Here is a 19,460-nt window from a genome sequence, read left to right as displayed (position 1 = left end):
CCAGAGATATGTTCAGATAATACTCGAACAAGCGAGGTGCAGCACTTGAGTGAGGCGAGAAAGTTCTTGCAATGACTTGTGTCCAAGAAATTAAAGCGAAGAGCGCTAGCAGCCAAAAGGCAGCATATCAGCATGCAAGCAAATGTGAGCACAATTTTCTAAAAATTGCAGAATTCAACCAGTTTTAGTTGATGCCCCATAGATGCAAAGAAATTAAACAAGCAAAGAACCAGCTTCTTGTTTTTACAGCAACTACTTTATTATTTTTTAAATGCAAATGCTTGCATTTAGTTTTCTATTTTACAATTTTACAAACTAGGTATAAAAGACCATAAATAAATGACATAAGTTATGTGTACCTAAAATTCAAGGAGGGGAAAATTACAAATTAAAACAAAATAGAAAATCTATATGTCTAACTCACAGAGGAGTCCACACATGAGCGAAGAAATGCTCTGTTAGATTTTTTTCCAGTATGAACTAAATTATAATAAGCTTCATACATTCTAATTTTATCCACAGACCTTGCATATTCCAACATACTTGCAGTGATACAAAAAATAAATGCACTCTTTTATTTGTTAGCGCTCAGGTGGTTGTTTCCTGGCTATGAAATTATTATGTAAGGGAAAGTCCTGCTCATTTTAGAAAACTGGTAAGACCTAACCTTTTCCTTTTTACATGTATACATATGTAAATTTGCTTTCAATACATATACACATCGCATACAGAACACAGCAAAAACAAAAATAAAAACACTTGTGTAATAAAAAATATTTGTGAATGCAAAGAAGGCATTGAGCAAGAGAAGTTTCATCAATGGTATCTTCTGTAACTAGGAGACTATGGAAGCAAACATTGTGGTAAACTATTTTTTAATCGAAATTTAAGTTCCATCTATTGCCATACACTCATTTAATTATCTGAAGGTCCGTTGTGTCCTTTCTATAGGTGTTTTCAGTAAGCCTGGGCAAAGCACTACGCTACGCTCGCGTAGTTTGCGAAGTTCGCGCTACTTCGCACTACGTGAACTGCACGTAGCACAGTGCGAACACGCGTAGTGTAGTGTTGCGTAGTGCTGCGGTCATTTTTTGCTTGCTCGCCGTCCTCAACGTCAAGTTGGCGACCGCGAGCAAGCAAAATAACATCCCGGCGAGACTTTTTCCTTGTTCGCGATCAGCAACATCAAGTTGGCGATCGCGAACATGGAAAATAAACCTCCCGGCGAGATTCCCAACGCGAGGAGGTCAGGTTTCTCATTGCGAGTGGTCGCGTATGCTCGTAACCGCTCGCGATGAGAAACTACCAGTTCGCGTTGAGAAAGCTGCCGCTCGAGTAAAAATCTACTCGAGCAGCAGAAAACTACAGCTCGCACTGTGCAAGATGCCATTTTCAATGATTGCACAGTGCCGGTTGCTTGTCCGCACTGTGCAATCATTGAAAACGACATCTGGCACAGTGCGAACAAGGTACTACGCAGTTCGCGAAGTGCTACGCGTAGCTCGCGTAGTGCGAACTGCACTTTGCGTAGCTTCGCGAAGTGCTACTTCGCGAACTACGCCCAGGGTTAGTTTTCAGACGCAGTACATTCATCTTTCATTTTATTTCTCAAATAGCAAATATATCCAGGGCATTGAGGATGGAGTTGAGATTTAGGTAAGCATGGAATAATTAAGTGTACAATAGGATTACAAAATAAAGTCTGCTAGCACGGATGTGAAACTTGGACATGGTCAGGTAAGTATTATATATATTTAACTCCACATCGTGGCAGGGCAACACTCTGTAACCATCCATTTTGTAAAGAAGAGTGATAACGAAACAATTGTGACCCCACCCCTGAAGAGATCAATAAATATAGTGTTGGAGTATGCCGTGCCAATGCTCTCCTCAAATGCAGGGTGTGGACTGTATCCTTTGACACACACAGGGTTAACACTTCAAAATACCGGCAATAGTGCAATTTGTGGGCCAGATAATGCCCTCAGCTTGTTCCACAATTAAAGGCAATTAACAACTGTTGAAATCAGACAGCATGCAGGGATTAAAGCTATTAGTACCCGTCGCCTAACCTCACCCAACAGAGGTGAATAAATACGCCCACTTTCTCCATTTGGATCATGGCCATGACAAACCCTAGAGTGCAGGGAAGCATCATTAGTTGGGAACAGTTTTCCTTTCTATTCTGTTTTCAGAAAAAAGGGCAACGTGTACAAACTCTTACACATACCATCTCCTGAAACGCCGGCTTACTTTCAAATGACGCAATTGGAGTGTCTCTTCCGTTTCAGCATGTATGTACGACAGCACATCAATCTCCACCAACCCCACCCATCATTACCAGAAATTATATTTAGGGTTACAGCACAAAAAGTCCATGTAGCCCCCAAAAAAAGCTCGCTTAGGAATCAGCTCTACACTTATTTAAAATGTCTCAATCAGAAACTTACAATAAACTGAGAAGTGGGGTCTGGCCTACAGAAGGGACAGCCAAGGTACACTTACAATAGTCAGCCATATAGCTATGTGTACACACAATTATGCTTATCCTCTTGTTGATAGAATTTAATGCAACGCATGGTTTGGGCCAGTATCTTTAGAATAGAACCATGCTTGGTTAATTGTTACAGGACACACATTTCCTCAGGTTGGCATATCAACCACTGAGCTGCTGTGATTTAATAAGATTTGCATATACTGTTCACATTCGCAAGTATTTTAATGTCTTAGGGCCATATGTATGAACCCATTTCCCCATAGACACAGAATGGGCAAAACCCTTTGATACATCTGGCCCTTAGTCTACAGAAAGGCCACTTTAACTACTGCTAAAAATGGCAGCAGAAATAGCAGGTGTTGCCTTTCATTCGAGGGGTTGTAGTTTTCCTGGTTCTGAGCAGGCGATAATGGAAAGGAGCGATAGCAAAAGGAAATGAAGCCTTCCTCACAGATATTATCCACTACAATGCCACAGCTTCAAGGGAAATGTGGATTTACGCAGCAGCAGAAAACTCCATCACTTTAAGGTATTTTGGCAGTTTAAAAATAAAACTATAACGTTTCAGAAGTGAGATCATTTCTATTAAACATTTTCTCTGTTTTAGGGATCACATACAGGCTGACAACACTTTCCGTTTTATCTTGGAACTTTACAGCACATTAGTCGAGAGCCCATAACACTGTTGTCCGAAGATGACTGATAGGAACTCAAATGTACACCCAAAGCACGTCTTAGGTTATCTGAGAAAACACACCTCTGCAACGATAGACTCGGCACAACAATGGCACATTTTGTGTAGAAACTGACACGAGCTCCTGCAGGTAGCCGACATGCATAAGAATCTGCACTGTGGGCCTGGGTCTGGTGTAGACGGGCACAAGAACAATGTTCTGTTTCTTAAAGGTAATATACAGATGAAGCAGTGGCACACAGTAATAGAAATGCAATGTTCATCAAGAAAAATCATAAAGAACCAGAAAAAAAAGAAAATAATATAAAGTAGGGCGAACTGTTTTGATACAGAACATTCATCAAACAACAATTTGAGAACTAGATGCCTTCATGTTGAGTCTTCATTCCATGTGGCAGAAGAGGAGCAGTCTGGAGCCCTTCAGTTGCCCAATGAATGTCAATGTCTCTGCCAACCCTCTTGATGAAGAGTTAGACTTATCCAACTTCAAGTCCGGCTCCTGCTATGTCTTCCGGATTTTAACAAAATCCCCTTGTGAGGAGGTGAGAAGTGGGTGAGGAAAAAGCAGACTTTGAATCTACAACAAGAAAACCAGAGCAGAATATTAGGTGGGATGAAGTCTTGGTAATAGCAGAACAATGCATTTGACTGTTTTATTCAGCACGGTTAAACTTCTTTACAATTTGGTCATATGGTATGCGGTGCTAAAGGGCAAACAATACAGTTTTAAGCACAGACAGACATCTAGTGCCTTCTCAGGTAATGTTGTTTATGCTGAAAGTAAATAGTGCCACCTAGACCAATTGCAGTTAAGAATGTTTGTAATTGCAGGCAGAAAGTGGTATATGCTTCAACGCCTCAAATGATTACTCATTCTATTTGTACATATCCCTAACACATTCTGTGGGAAATTAGAAAAGGGACTCGTTATTGTGGAAAGAAAGTTTAATGAAATGTTACGTGTGGCGGGACTTGTTTCTCATTAAGGAATTAGTTATATGGGTGGAAAATAGAAAGTGGCATTAATGACGTTGTTGACCTAAATGCCGAAAAGGCACAACTACAAAGGTTGGTATGGAGCTGCAAGGAGAATGAGGGTCCAACATTACATGCGCCTGGGTGAGAACGAAGCTTGAAGAAATGAGTTGAGAGGCTGTTCTAGGCAAACGTCTTTATGCTGGCTTTAAATCTTGAAGACACATCTAATGGCTCTGGATATGGAACCGCTCATACAACTTGGACATAATCCCTCCAGGTGTGGGATGGAATTGTTCGTGAATGCACTTTTGGAGGCAGCATTCTGGTGGCATAAGTATTTTGTGTGTTCTTGGTAACATTATTCTTTAATCAACTCTTTGTAAAGTCATACCTGTAGGTACTCTTGGTGATATTATTTCCGTCAGCCCTCATAATGTCAACATTCCTTCCTACCCACTTTTTGTGTTCAACGAGGAAGAAGTGTGGCGCCACGGCCAGGGCGACTGACTCTGGGACCACGGTTCGATCGCCAGCGGCAGATTAGCCCAGCACCATGTGACTATGGGCAATAGCTTGCTTAATCTTCCCAACGGCCCCCAGCCCCCAGCGCCTAGAGACCCTTACAGGTGATTGTTCGCGCTTTACAAATGTGGGTTATTATTATTTTTTAATGTATGTGACTTCTATGGTGTGTTGTATATGATGGGTGCTTACAGTGCAGAAGAAGAGGGTGAGGAGTGGGGATACACCAAGGGGGTTTTAGTGTGCAGAAGAAAACGTGGGGGGTGGAGCTTACTGCAAGTGTGGGTAGTGGGGTGTGTGACGCAGTTAGAGATGTCACCAGTTCCGCAGATACCCTTGGTGGGATAATTCCTGCAGACACTCTCCTGGCATTAGACCGTCAACCAATGCTGATGACATAAGCCGCGGCCAGTGCAGGTAAGAGAGGTGGGGGGGAGATTTCAACGGACGATGACGAGGGAAAATTAAATAAATTATTTTCCCTAGTCATCGTCTGTCGAAATCCCCCCCACCACCTGGCCCCACTGTCGCACCACTCTTCTTACCTGCTCGGGCCGCGGCTGGATGACATACATTCTCGAGTACCTAATTTCAGCATTCAATCATTTAAGCAAACACATGTAAAAACATCACTTCAGCGTACACTCTTGCAGACATCATTTCAGCATACACAAGTGAAGGCATAATTTCGGCAGACACTCTTGGAAACACCATTTAACACAGAGCATAGAATAAGCATACTGCCTTAAAGGCATCATTTCAGCATCTGCTCCTGTGAGCGTCATTGAAGCACAGGGCATGAATAAGGCAAACATTACATTGGAATGATTGGAAGGTAACATTTCCTCTGAGATCTTCCTTTCAGAAAAAGCATATACTGAATTGAAAAGAAAGTACCTAGAATACATGTTCATATCACTGGTAAAGCGGAGTGTAATGTGATCTGACTGCCAGAGGACAGTCCGTAACTGTGAATGAGGTACTAGAAATTTGTCGGATCATTCACGAGTGAGCCATAAAAGATTAATAGAGAAGGGAAAAGTAAACAGTGCAGTCTTTGAAAAACCAGCGAGTAACACACACTGTTCTTTTCTGGGCCTGTTTACACTGGACAAACATCTCCACTTGATTACGGAATTTATATTATGTAGGCTCAAAGGAAGGGATGCATTAAACCTTTATGCCGCCAATGGAGCGAACACTTTCTGAACATTAGACAGCAAACTGCTGGTAAAGTCATTCAAGAAGATGAAGGTAAATGCAAGGTCCCAATCCGCAACTGCACGCAATATCTTTTTTTTAGAAAGCATAAATATATAAAATAATTATTAAACACTGATTAACCACACATATTTGCTTTGAACTCATCAACGGACTACAAACACTTAGCTAATCATTGAAACACAAACGTATCTGACCAATGCTCGGAACTAAACCTCCGCCACCAAAACCACTGAGAAAAATAAACAGACTGAAAGCAAAGCTCTATACTGGGTCTGTGTTATTTGTGCAACAGAAATCAATTGTGAAGAGGAGGAGGTGGGGCTAAGTATTCAATTAGGTTGAAAATTGGCCTATAAAGAAGTTTTTAAAGCCCAAGGGAAATGGAAATGCCTATAATGTGTCTCAAAATAAATTATATCTACCTACAAAAGATAAATAAAAAAATATTGTATTTGATGGTAGAAAGAAGAATTGAAAGATGGGTGGCAGGTTAGGCGAGGGGGGGAATTAGGACTTTACATAGGGATTTCATCATTGTCGTTCATGAAGATTTTAATATTTTATTAATCGCAATTATTTATTCTTCTTTATGTTCCTCACCAACGTTTGGCTTCTTGTTGAAGAGATCCTGATTTAGTGCAGTTTCACTAGTAAGGCCTGCACTTCTAGACTGAGTAGGTGAACGGGCAAAAGACTTACGATCTAATTAGAAGTGGGAAGTTGTCTACCGACTCCTCTTTAAACTTCTGTTTGCTCAGGGGTCGGAACTACGAGTTTGATTGTACTCAAAGCATCCAATAGCTATCTGATGCATTAAATACCTCAACCTTCATTACATTTTGGCAGGTAAAACTTGCAGACATTTAACGGGAGAAAAGCATACAGTATTTACCATATCATGTGTTTTAGGGTGCATTAAACACCAAAATCTGCATGCTATTAGACAGAAACTCCTAACAGGTGCTATTTATAATGTGCCATGAATAGCACCTATACTCAGAATCAGGGCTCAACAATTTATCTGCTGTCCAGTTCTACATGTTCTGCATTGCTAAACATGTACACAAATGTTAAACCTACAGCACAGGGACAATGTTATTTCTATTTGACAAGCAACACACGACCCCTTACACATGTGAACAAAATCAAGAACTCGGGAAATATCAATGTGAGCCCTCATCAAAGGGTTAGTTCCACAGAGAATAATCCTATCAGTCTGGTGAGAGGTCTCTTTCCTGAATTTGATTTAAATGTTAAAATGTATCTCTTTAAGAATTCTTAGAGCTGTCTTTCAAAAGCACATAGATAGCGCAGAGCATGGTAAATTCCTCTGCCTACATTTCTTTGCCCTTGTGTTTCTTGAATCTCTCAGAGAGGATGCATGCCACAAGGACTGGCAGAGCATTCTCATGAACACAGATCTGGCTGCACACAAGCACCAGGTACTATTGTCGTTAAAGTGAAAAGGCCACCTGACAACGTGGATCCATCAATTTGGCACAGTTAGAAGATAGCACTGAGAATGCCACCTGCTATCCAGAACGCCGACTTCCAAGAGGGAGTACTCTGCGTGAGATGGATATTTCTCTTGTTTGCGAGCACTGAATATATAACGTCTCTGCAATACACTGACAAGATTGTCGTTGCTGGAACGTCCGGATTGGTTTCCATAAGATTGATAATTCTTTTTGGGTTTTAACTAAGATTTTTTAAGAAGCTGTAGTTCTTCTAAAACAGATAGCCCCGTTTTCTGATTTATGTGGATAATAACTGACCTTGCCCTGAGGAAGTGTTGGGTGAAAGCCCATATAAGACGAAACATGTGTTGGCTGTGTGTGGCTATCAGTTGTGAAAACAGAGAATATGGAAACTGAAATACTCATCTGATTTGAAAAATAAACTGAGAAGAACACTGAAGAAGACCATTGTGGACTTATTGTTGGTGCTAAAACGAATTTTTGCTCAGGGCATTGATCTTGTTTGACTGCTATCCAGAGTTCCCTCAAGAAACCTCTTTCGAGATGGAAGGAAGATGCCTGCAAGGCAAAATCCTACAGGTTCCTCTTTAAGACTTTTTTCTACAGATGCATTTAAGAAATCGATTTGGAGATATTACTGATGAAGAAAACAACATCCGGGGAACGGTTGAGGCTGTGAAACAGGGCTCGGTAGCCTAACATGAAGCAAGGAAAAATGTACAATGTAAATATATATCTCGAACTGATGAAGCTTCCTAAAAATACCTCCACGTATGTTTCATATGAGAAACCAGTTAGTTGCAGGGGAGCCTGAAGAGGAAAGGAACTTTGGGTGGGTTTGTGAGGTTTAACTGAATCGTATCCTTTGCATTAGTGAGCAAATGCATCTGTAATTTCTTCATACTTGTGACAATACTAATTATCCATACAGACAACATTTTATTTAGATGGGGAAAGGGAGAAAAAAACGCATAGCCGAAACCCTCAAGCTTTTTAAAACTGAATCGACTTGGTACTACCTTTCAGGAATTATTATTTCGTGAGAGCCCCAGAACTTAGTGATCAATTCTACGAACTTTCACCAGCTCCCATTATATGAGGTCTGCTTATTTTCTACAGCTGAGATAAAAAGGCCTTAGGGAAAAACATCCTCCAAAATATCCAAAGACAAAAATACAAAAACGTGTACACTGGTAATTTTTTTGCAATTAAAAAAGATGGATTTTATATGGTCTTTTTGCTTTTCCAAATAAATCATAAAAAACGTGCAGGTCAGAATCTGCTTGAAAAATGAAGACAGATAACTGTTCTCTGGACAGGATACGTATGACTACTGTATGCCATCAGCTCGGAAGCACACTAAGCCATCAGCTCGGAAGCACACTAAGCCAGCAGAGTGCACGCACGCACACGCACACACACACACACACACACACACACGCACACGCACCGCCCCCCCCCCCCCCCCCCCCCCCCCCCCGCCAGCAGCTCACAAGCACACCAAGCAAGCAGCTCTGGGTTCTTAAGCAGTAAGAACGGGCTCCAGTTTCTCCAGATCAGGCTCCAGCAGTGACTCTTTTAAGTGCTGCCAGAAGCGGTGAGTAAGCAACTCCTGCATCACAGCGCGCCATCACAACATGTCTAAGTGTCAGCAATATTTGGACGCTTCTAATTCAAAATCATCAAATGTCTTGGCCAGACACCCCATGCTCAATGCCAAAAAGCAATGGTGCAATCCCCGAAAGAACAAAATGGGTCAAGGAAATGAATGTTTCACCCTCCACACTCACTCTGACTTTTCTCAACACTTTTTGTTGCCCTGAATAGAAATTTTAACAGAACCAGCACCTGAATTAAGACAGCACATTTTGTGACAGACCTATAAGTCAGTGAAAACATTACAGATACATTGGTAATAAGAATTTCCTGAAAGACTGTTCACTCCCACTTACCCTTCTGGATTTCCCAACCAGCGAAACTTCTTCGAATGGAAAAACAGAGGTTCCTGGCAGTTCTGCAGTTGACAATTGATTTTTCACAGCCCACTTTCTCCAATGGGTGGACATTGTCTACAGTGAGTCTTGGAAAGATGCATCCATGGTCAGCGGAAAAAGCCCCAGTGACCTTTCCGTTCACTGCCTTACAGAGCAACCCAAAAAGAAGTCACTGATTGGGGGGCACCGATAAACAGAGTATGTTGTCCATGAGTTTTCCTCGCGGTTATGCCAGCATTACTTTTTGAGCAGCGCCCAAGTCTCCATAATGTATCCTACCCCGATTTTTGATTCAAGTGAGGCATCCCTGGACATATACCCCAGTAAAAAAAAAAAGATTTGATCCTTGTAATCCAGGGAGGCGGGATCGTAACAGAAGAATGTATTTGAAAGCACAGAATCTGGCAGCGAATATTTTTGTGGCATTATGTGTTTATTGACACAGTTGGGTTTGGCAGAGCAGATCGACTGGGAAGAACTTTGTAACAAAACATCGTGCTCCAAGTATGGCTGAAAATGTTGTTGGTCATTTCGATCCCCTCTGCCAGCAGTCTAGCAATCTGTACAATGAGCGACGCTGCAGGTCTTCATTCCAACAAGGCGAGGATGATGTAAAAAAGTGCAGTTCTTCAATTAAAGTGCATGGATGAGGTAAACTAAGTTCGAGTCTTGAGTTTATTTAACACTGGCTCAGACGGGGACCATCCTGCCCTGCATCTGTTGCATTTGGGTCCGCATGCCTTGGACGCTGTTCAAGATCTTGTTCTGATGCGCGGCAGAAGCGATACCAATCCGCGATAGATCACTACGTCAAATGGGAAATAAAAGAAAGAATGAGAACTCACGTTTCAGTGGTGGATGGAGTAAAGCATTACTTAACCATGATGCACCATATACAAAGTACATTTGATGAAAAAATGCAATGACATGCTGTAGGAGTAATTCAAAATACTCCTTACATCAGAATGAAAAGTATGCACCTTGTCTAAAGCAAAAGAAAACAACTAACTCCAAAGTGCTTTACTAATGTTTAAGTGAAATAGCCAATGACTTACTCCTGGTTCATATGTACCACCGCTTCCAGAGAAGTGAAACCAGCAGCAGTGAAGTTATCCCTATACCGTTCCATCTTGATAGCTTGTAACCAATCAACAACCGTTACCACAGGAGAGAAGTCTGGGGAGCCAGGGTCCAGTAAGGCAGTGTTTGGTCTGTTTGAAAAACATTTAAAGACAAACATGAGTCTCATATTTAAGAAATGGGAGAAGAGCCAAGAAAAACACATGCACGCCTAGCATGAAAACCAAACTGTCATACAAAGCCAACTTTCAGTGTATGCAATGAAATTAAAATACAGCATGCATTAGAACTCCTAAACAAGTGGGAAACACATTTTTATATTATTTCTCAACTCAAAAATAGCACAGCCTATGGATCTGATCATGAGATCAGTAAACAATGTCATATCAGTGAATGATTTTAGACCATCTTGTTCCCTTTTTCTAACATTGTAATTGTCATCCTTGTTTTACCTCAGTTGGACGGTGGTAATATCAATCCAGCTCGCTTTACTGTAACTGGACTGTATACACTATAACTGTTAGTGTACTGGACTATGCCACTTTCTCCACTGTAAGGTCAGCAATTTAAGAATAAATTATCCTACACTTTATTCTTCCAGTTGGCTAGCTGTCAGCTGGAGGTATTTTTAAAGACCATGGTTCAGCAACGCGTCTTTTAATTTGATATCTTGATGCAGACTGTGAAAATATTCTGTAAGAATCCCCTCACTCTCACATACTGCCTAGTGCCCCCTATAGGCGGGTTGTAGCTTTGCAGGGTGAAAAGACTGCTCTTTGATGACCTGCTCTTGGCTAAGCAATGGTTTTCCAACAGATACCAGAAGTTCAGGGCACCACTGGAGACCTGCTGGTTTTGTTTTCAAAAATATTGATTTAAGTGCTCAGACTCTACCTTAACTCTTCTTTCGGCACTTCATCAAATGGATAAAATCCGGCACATAAATAAACAAAATCCAATTGCGCCACGAGGCAGGGGATCACATTTTGCACCTTTTTAAAATATGAGTGAGGAATCTAAGGGAGCACCTTGTCGCTGTTGCGAGCTTTACCAATAATTTTAGCTGAACCCCGATCTATGGTCTTCTACTAGTTATGTACCCCGGCACATTCTTTATGCATTGAGATTTCACAAGAGCATCCCGCATGGATAAAAATGGATTTTGTGCGAGTGAAGCTCCAAGGGGGATTCGACTGGAAAATATTAAACAATGAGCTCTCTGACTTTCCGCTTCTGAGAGAATTGAACCCCCGCCGATGGTAACACCCGCCAGACCGCAACTGCAATTAAGAGCAATCTGGAGAAACGTGATTAGATGTGCCTCAGAGGGCTCATAACCTGTCTATAGAATGTAAGCAGTGAGCAATAGTCACTGAGGGATATGCTAGCTGAAAAGAATCACAGCCTGCACAGAGATGTTGGCCTGTCCCCAGCAACGGCGTGAGCTGCCTCTTTAATAACTGTTCTGAGTTTGTGTGAGTGAGGGGAAGGAGAAGAGTGTCGTGCTGTCGCGAAGCCGGGTTTGGTTATGCTCAACTCATCATTTCAATCTTATTTTTTCAGCCTTAGCCTGAAAACGTGCAGATTTTATTCTTGCCCTGTCACCTAATGGTCTGGTTCAACACAAGGAGATTTAATTAGAGTTGGAAGCGGCCAGAAACCTGCCAAAAAGAGGTGGATGTCCCATCCGCTGTATTTAGTGCACTACTGACATCAAAACACTCTTAATAATTGTCCGCACCAGCTCATCTCTAAAGAAGGCTCTATATCTTTGAACCTTGGCACAAATATGTACACACACTTACACACACTCGAAAACACACACACCCTTATGTAACAGGATACTGAGGAATGCCTCAAATTGGCATTATTGGCAGGAGAATTAGTCAAAAATGAGATTCGCCTTTCAGGATGCAATCTGTATTACAGCTACAGCAAATTAGCATTTAGTTGCCTGCATCAAGCGTAGAATCAGAGCTTACTGTCACAAAAATACATTTGCACCCTGAGGTAATTTTATCATGTTCAATATATAGTAACAAGAGAGATTCAAAGTGCCAGAAATGACACAGGAGCATCAGAAATAATTTATGAAAGCTGTTTCCTGAAAATTGCAAACTTCTCACTCCAACTGGGTTTTCAGATGAGTCACCCTCAAGGGATGAAAGCGCAACATGTGCTGCGAAGAGAATCTGTTCGGTCTCGCCAGCGCTGTGACGCATGCTGCAATATGTGTCGAGAAGAGGCGATGGGACTGCGGCATGTCTGTTGCCTCCGAATCCTCATCGCCAACATCAATGCGAGAAGATGAACTCACCTGGGGCCCTCGAGACCTGTCCTCTTCAAACTGTTGGGGTTGCGGATGAGCTTGTCCAGCATGTTGACAATCTGTCCGAACTTCGGCCTGTCGCTGCGCTCCTTCTGCCAACAGTCCAGCATAAGCTGATGGAGGGAAATGGGGCAGTCCATAGGAGGGGGTAACCGGTAGCCTTCTTCGATGGCTTTAATGACCTATAAAGGGGAACAAACGCAGGAGGTTAACAAATTATTGTACACTGAATGAGGGACTCAAAATACTCTTCGACGTTGTCAGAAGAAAGCTTTTACAATGCGCGGCTGAATATAAAAAATATGAATATTTACATTTGCGTTAAAAGGCAGGAACCATATTGCAGCATGAAAGAGAAGACTGCTACAGACTCTGCACAATCGGGGAATGTGTACTCCATGGCTGTTTGCAAATGTGGCTATTGCGGTCACTACCCTACCAACGTACACTAGTGCAATACGTATTACTTACACCGCCACTCATATTTTCACACTTGTCAATTGAAAAGCAGAAGCAGTAGAGAAAATCTGCAGGTTATATAGTACTAAAGTCTTACACTTACAAACGCAAAATACAAACATAATTCTTTCCATAGGAAAACGCGTCCTTTTCTAAAAAATATGCTCCAGTTAATTGACCGGGTGATAGTAACCGTGTGTTAGGAAACAACTCCGTAAATCATATTTTGTCATGCCGTATTATTAATGTGCGTTATTATTACTGCTACACACAGTACTCATTTAATTGAACTTAGAAGGATCAAATTCAAAGCCCGATATGAATATGAACCTCTGACCTGCAAATTTTAGAACGATCTATGTAGGCTCATTTAACCCAGTGTGCTCCCTTGCAGCCTACGATGACTGTTATTCAGGGCCACTGGAATTATGCGGCAGGAGAGGGCCAAATTCTGAGGCACATTTTGGGATAGTATTTATTGATTATGTTATCATTTTTAAAATTGATGACACTCTCTGGGCATTGGTTGCAACTCACTAGTACCAATTTAACCCCCAAACACAGCAACAAGCTACAGAAAGATGACTGGTCAACCTTTGCAAAAGGCCTTCCACTGTAAGGCAACGCGTGTCGCTAAGTTTTTAGTAACTTTTGAACCATTTGATCTAGAAATTAAAAAAAATTCTGATAAAATCTGCAGATTATGCAGCAGATGATGGTTTATGTGGCAAATGCGGCAAATCTATAAGTATGCAAAAATCGCCACAGCCGCACAATCGCAAAATTCCAGTGGCCCTGCTGTTATCCAAGCAATCTAATGCTTCTGAGTTAACACAATGATCACAGAGGTCTCCTAATCAAGAGAAAAGTATGCAACATATGACATTAAAAAACATTGTAGGAGTTTGTAATCTTTAGGCCTTGTCAAGGTTGTAGATGTCTAGTTTAGGAGATACTAGGCAGAAGTTTCAACAGTGCCACAAAGAAAAGAAGAAAAGAGTTAACATGACACTGTGCAGTGCTCCGCGTACGCAGACCCCTTGCTGGTTGCCACTGAGTAATTGATGTTCTGTTCTACCTAAATTCAGGGGAGAGAGGCCTCTGCAAAAACCCACTTAGGGAAAGTACTCCATACTTCTGGTTGCACCTGGCTCTGATGTGCAAGCCTGGATGACTTCCTGTTGATACAGGAGGACAAGAAGGCAGGTTGCCAAATGAGGCATTCTATCTCAGCAGGAAATTAAATGTAAAGCCTGGAAAAAAGGATTAAATGACTGCCACATGTACACATGTTTGGATGAGTTCCAATACACATAAAGCCCAGAAAAATCTGTAAAATATTAAAGAGATATTTGTTATAATTCAGGAACCTGTCTTTCCTTCAGATCTCAGCATGGAGTAGATTTATTTTTCAGCGCTACATATGCGTGGAAGGAAACCGAAGTATTTTCAGAATCTTTTAACAAAGGGAAGTATGATCCAGGAAGGAGCCACTTTAACTTGAATGCATGTTCTGTTCTATCTCTTATTAGCCCTCCATCATAATTGATTCGTCTGACTGTAAGAGGCTCTTCAGAAATGACAGGGAAAGCGCGTACTCCCTCGTGGAGTCGAACGAAGGAGCCCAGATGGTACAGTTAAGGGGATATGAATAATTTAAAGGGGGTCATTTAGTGAATCCTTCCTCTAAGGGTCCTCAAGGGACAGTTGTCTATTGACTTGAGTTATAATTACAGTTGTTCAAGCATTAAACCATTTCATCTTGAAAATGTCTTCACCGCAAAGGTTTTAACAAGTGCAGCATAACACAAAATTCATATTCTCCTGGTGTCGCACATTTGCACTTTGCTCTATGAAAGAAAACAGAAGAATGAGTGCTCTCGCCATCCAATGATGGAATTCTCTGAGGAACCGCAGACTGTGTAAGTGAGACGGGAGCCATTGTTTTTTAAATTACTATATAATTTTAAGGTGTTTGCAGAGTGGGTACAGCACATTAAATTTCCAGAAAGTAAAGAGTTTCTTATCCGTCCAGGTTACAGTCCTGTTAGTTAGAGCTGAACGGCATACCAGGGATTAACTTTAATGGATATTCAGTTTGGTTACCAGCAGTAGTATCAGGGTGTTAAAGCTGCCAGAGAAATGCTACCCTCTTTGGAGGTGAGATGTCCTGCAGGGGTCTCAAGAAAGGGCAGAAAAGCAAAGAGGAGGACCAGAAGGAAGTGGGAGAGCTGGAGAGCGCCTCTGATGTCAAATAATTTTTTCATAGACTCATCAGATTTCTGACAACCGGTAGATCGTAGGTTCTTGTGGCAAATTGAGGTGGAGTGCTAACTCTAGCAGATGAAGACCATTTAGAGTTTGACAGCCGGGTTACTCCCTCACAAATGTGACAGATATCCTGCCCGCCATATTATCTGTGTCATAGGATATAATGCACTAGCAGTAAGGGGGAGAGGATATCCAACGCGTTCGTGATGGAGTAACCCGTCTGTTAACCCCTTGGCTGCGGCAGGAATTCCGCCGCAGCGCTGGGGGGGGTTTGGGGGCAGCGCGGTGGGGCTGTGCTCATGACGGAGCCACTCCGTCATGAGTCACGGTTGAGCTGTGCTCATGACGGAGTGGTTTCGTCATGACTCCGCCCACGGCGCTAATCGCCCGCACAGGCGGGGAATTAGTGCCGCGTGGGAGGACCGGCCGCCAACGGCCGCGGCATGACAGAACCACTCCGTCATGAGCACAGCGCAACCGTGGCTCATGACGGAGTGGTTCCGTCATGAGCGGGGAAGGGGTTAATGTCTCAATCCTGAAAAAAAACATACACAGCATGTGCGGTCCCATAGCAGAAGAGGGTTTCTTTTCCCTGAAATGCCCTTAAGTGAGAATACCAGACAACAAGGTTACAATTCTGGTATTGGAAAGAGGTACTAAAAGGTAGTGCACTGATAAATATTATTTTATTTGTGTTTTTCATAAAGTGGTACATTCCATCTTCGAAAGAACTCGGGATGCTTTGGGGTATAGGTACATAAAAAAGAAGAATAGTTCAAAGAAAATAAATGAAAATGGTCAGGAGGAAGAAGAAACAGACAGTCACTAGCGCGGGTCCTACATAGCCCATGATAGTAATGGCAAAGCCAATCGTAGGCATCTGAAACATCATGCGAGGAATGACTGTCAGCCAACAAGACAGTGACAGGAGCTCCAAGAACCCCTCGCCTGTAAGCAGAGAAGAAAGAGGCAAAAGAGACTTGTGTTCTACCGTAATGATGGAGCTGACTCTCTGCAGACTCAATATAAGCATAATAAGTGTAAGCCTCTTACACAGATGAAAGAAACAGAAACAATTAATTAGCATACATTTTTTAAGAGGTACAGGCCGCTCAAAAGCATTTTTACCAATAGCTGGCAGAAGGAAGCCAACCTCTGAAACAGAAAGAGCACCTTTCAAGGTGTGCAACCTTTTTTAAACGTTTTTAAAAATAATGCATAATCTCTTATAATGAGCACTGTCAATGTTTCCAATTCCATATATCAAAAATTGTTTTCCAAGCAAAGCAGACAGAATATGATACTCAGATGCACAAGAAAACTTTTACATTTAACTGAAAACTGGAGAAAAAATGTGCCATGTAGGTTAAACTTACATCCTGATTAGACATGTCCCAGTACGGCCTCTCGCCGTATGACATCACCTCCCACATCACAATGCCGTAGCTCCAGGCGTCGCTGGCAGACGTGAATTTGCGGTAGGCGATGGCTTCTGGCGCAGTCCACCTGATCGGAATCTTCCCGCCCTTAGAAAAGAAACAAATAATTGAGGCATTACGACAGAGGGTTACCGCAATCCTGGCAGATACACATTTCATTTCACAAACCCGTTTTAGATTTAGCCTTGCAAATCTTCAAGCGCAATCATCTGCTTATGCCTCCACGCTTGAAAAATCAAGATGGCTGTTTGATTTCAGACATCTGGATATGTCCTGCTTGTCTCCCTAACATCTCATTTACTTTGCATTTTTCTTTTATCCCTTCGAAAGCCAGCTACGAAAATTTCACAAGTAAACCCATCGTAGGAGGAGTTCTGTAACAGTGTCTCATAAACCTGCCATGCCCAATTCACGCGCAGATCAGAGTACTGTTACCCATCTGTTTCCTTTAGTCATAGTGAAGTGAACCAGTAAATTGTAAAGTGTATTTTCTCTTCTCTCGACGAGAAGCATGGGGAGAGCCCACAGGCTGTGTGTGCTCAAAAACATAACTTCATGCTGCCTACGCAATACCTTGATTATTGTCATGCTTAGCTTCTGGGACCTGCCAATCCGGCTTCGTGAAGGCAATGCCATAAACACTGGGGTTTGAAACAACTTTGACAGGTAATGCGGTCCCTTTGTGCTTGCTTTTCTTCTCTTACAATAAGTCCTACACCAAGAAAAGGTGCACCTAAGGTCATAAATACCAGGGGAAAGGAGTGCACGTGCCCCAGCCTCCAGGCTGTCTGCAGCTCTGGGGAGGAAAGAGGATCCGCTGGAACAAGATGGCGGCTGATAGCCTGCCCTCGAGGCCGGGGTTCCTAGCAGCTACGACCTGTGCTGGTGCGGGCAGCACCTATGCTTGCTGCCAGTTTACAAGCAGCTCCTTTGATGTTTATCTAATCTGATATGCCTTCAGTACAGCTGTGCCAAAGGGCATTCAAGAATTTATGGCGACGGATAATGTGTTTTTATTTCAATGGCTGCCCCTTCCCAGGGCGAAGGGGAGTGGGGACCAGAAGGGGTAGGGAGTTCATGTTTGAATTGAGAGAGTGTTACTAATGTAGGAATGACTCAAGCAGATTCCATCCCCTGCTGACGCCCCGTTGCTCAACACTGCTTTTGTGCACAGAGTGAGCAACTTTTAAGAGTTTATTAAAGCAGAATTAGCAGCGGGCGCCTGCGGCTTGCGTTGCAACGAGTGGCGGGTTTACTCATGTGAGGCAAATGAATGTTAACGGCTGAAACTGCACAAAGTTACCACAAAGAATGTATACATCTCCAAACACCAGTGAATTAATAACAAAGAAAGGGGAGATATTATGTTCTTCATGATCTAAGGGCAAAGTATGTACTTTTTATTTGGCCACGTAAAACTTGCCTTACGTCACTGTGAGGTTTTTTTAATCTATAATGTACACAGACAAGTATTCTTTAGAAGTTGAAAATTCCTTTAAAATTACCATTCGCCCATTGAACTTTATGCTATTGGATCACTGCAATGCTGTTTAGGTCTTGCCTGACCCAGCGCATGCGCTGGTCTGGCGAGACATTTTGTGAGGGCTCCAAAAAGTGCTACCAGGCCAGCCTAGAGCCACAGTGCATGTGCGCGGGCGCGCGCGTCGCGCTTTACCGCGATTACTTTCACTTTCGCGGCCGCTTTGATGTTTGATCGCGATCACTTTCACGGCCACACGGCCGCTTTGATGTTCTCCGTGAGGCTTCAATAGATTGCAGCAGTTAAAACAAGCATTGGCATAGCCAATAGGTCTCGCTTTTGGGACCTTATTAGTGTTTAGTTATGCAACTGTTGCATGGCTAAACACTTATAAGGTCCCAAAGGCGAGACCTATTGGCAATGCCAATGCCAATGCTTGTTTTACTTGCAGGCCGGTGGGGGTAATGTGCACAGGGGCAGAGGAAGTGTTCATTACCTTAAATACTAATGGAGGCCAATATTCTTTGAGTGCCTCTATCAGAAGTGTTTCTACTCTACAAAGGCTTAATGATGGGGATTTTGCTAATACGATAGTGTTTGTACTACGTGGTGGAAAGACATGAGAGGCAGGGGTATGCCCCGAGAGAGGCCAGTGCTCTTCAGACTCCTATTGGATGCCCCCGTTATCTTCAACGTGGCCTCTTGCCACCTGAACGCACCTGCAGAAGGTGCGAGATACAGCTTGGAAAATAATGCACTTTTAAGGGAAGAGTGGCACCTCTGACTGGCATATCTCTATCTTCTTATTTTGTCAGGGCCTATGGTTAAGGATCAGGGCCGGCTTTAGTACTGGTGATGCCCTGTGCGACAATATTTGTTGGCGCCCCCCCATGACCACCTCGCCACAGATTCCCTCACTACCACCATTTGACAATGCCCCCCAAGTCTCCATAACCACTGTCTCTTAGATTCATTTAGTGTTATAGCACCCCTCATACCAGATTAGGGTCTCAGA

General features: G+C 42.6%; 1 protein-coding gene across 1 annotated transcript in view; it reads right to left on the bottom strand.

Moving 5' to 3' along the window:
* Window positions 1-234: 234 nt before the first annotated feature.
* EPHA4 (EPH receptor A4) overlaps window positions 235-19,460 on the bottom strand; it is a 147,615-nt gene continuing 128,389 nt past the window's right edge. Inside the window, exons 14-18 of the mRNA XM_085634582.1 lie at window positions 16,903-17,052; window positions 12,785-12,978; window positions 10,443-10,598; window positions 9,346-10,192; window positions 235-3,768 (exon numbers count right to left, since the gene is read on the bottom strand). Of these exons, the coding sequence (XP_085490708.1) occupies window positions 10,078-10,192; window positions 10,443-10,598; window positions 12,785-12,978; window positions 16,903-17,052 (615 nt within the window). The 3' untranslated portion in view covers window positions 235-3,768; window positions 9,346-10,077. The remainder of the gene's footprint in view (window positions 3,769-9,345; window positions 10,193-10,442; window positions 10,599-12,784; window positions 12,979-16,902; window positions 17,053-19,460) is intronic.

This window comes from Triturus cristatus, chromosome 11 (assembly GCF_964204655.1).
Source record: "Triturus cristatus chromosome 11, aTriCri1.1, whole genome shotgun sequence".
Classification (NCBI taxonomy): domain Eukaryota; kingdom Metazoa; phylum Chordata; class Amphibia; order Caudata; family Salamandridae; genus Triturus; species Triturus cristatus.
This window is presented reverse-complemented; position numbering and strand designations above follow the sequence as displayed.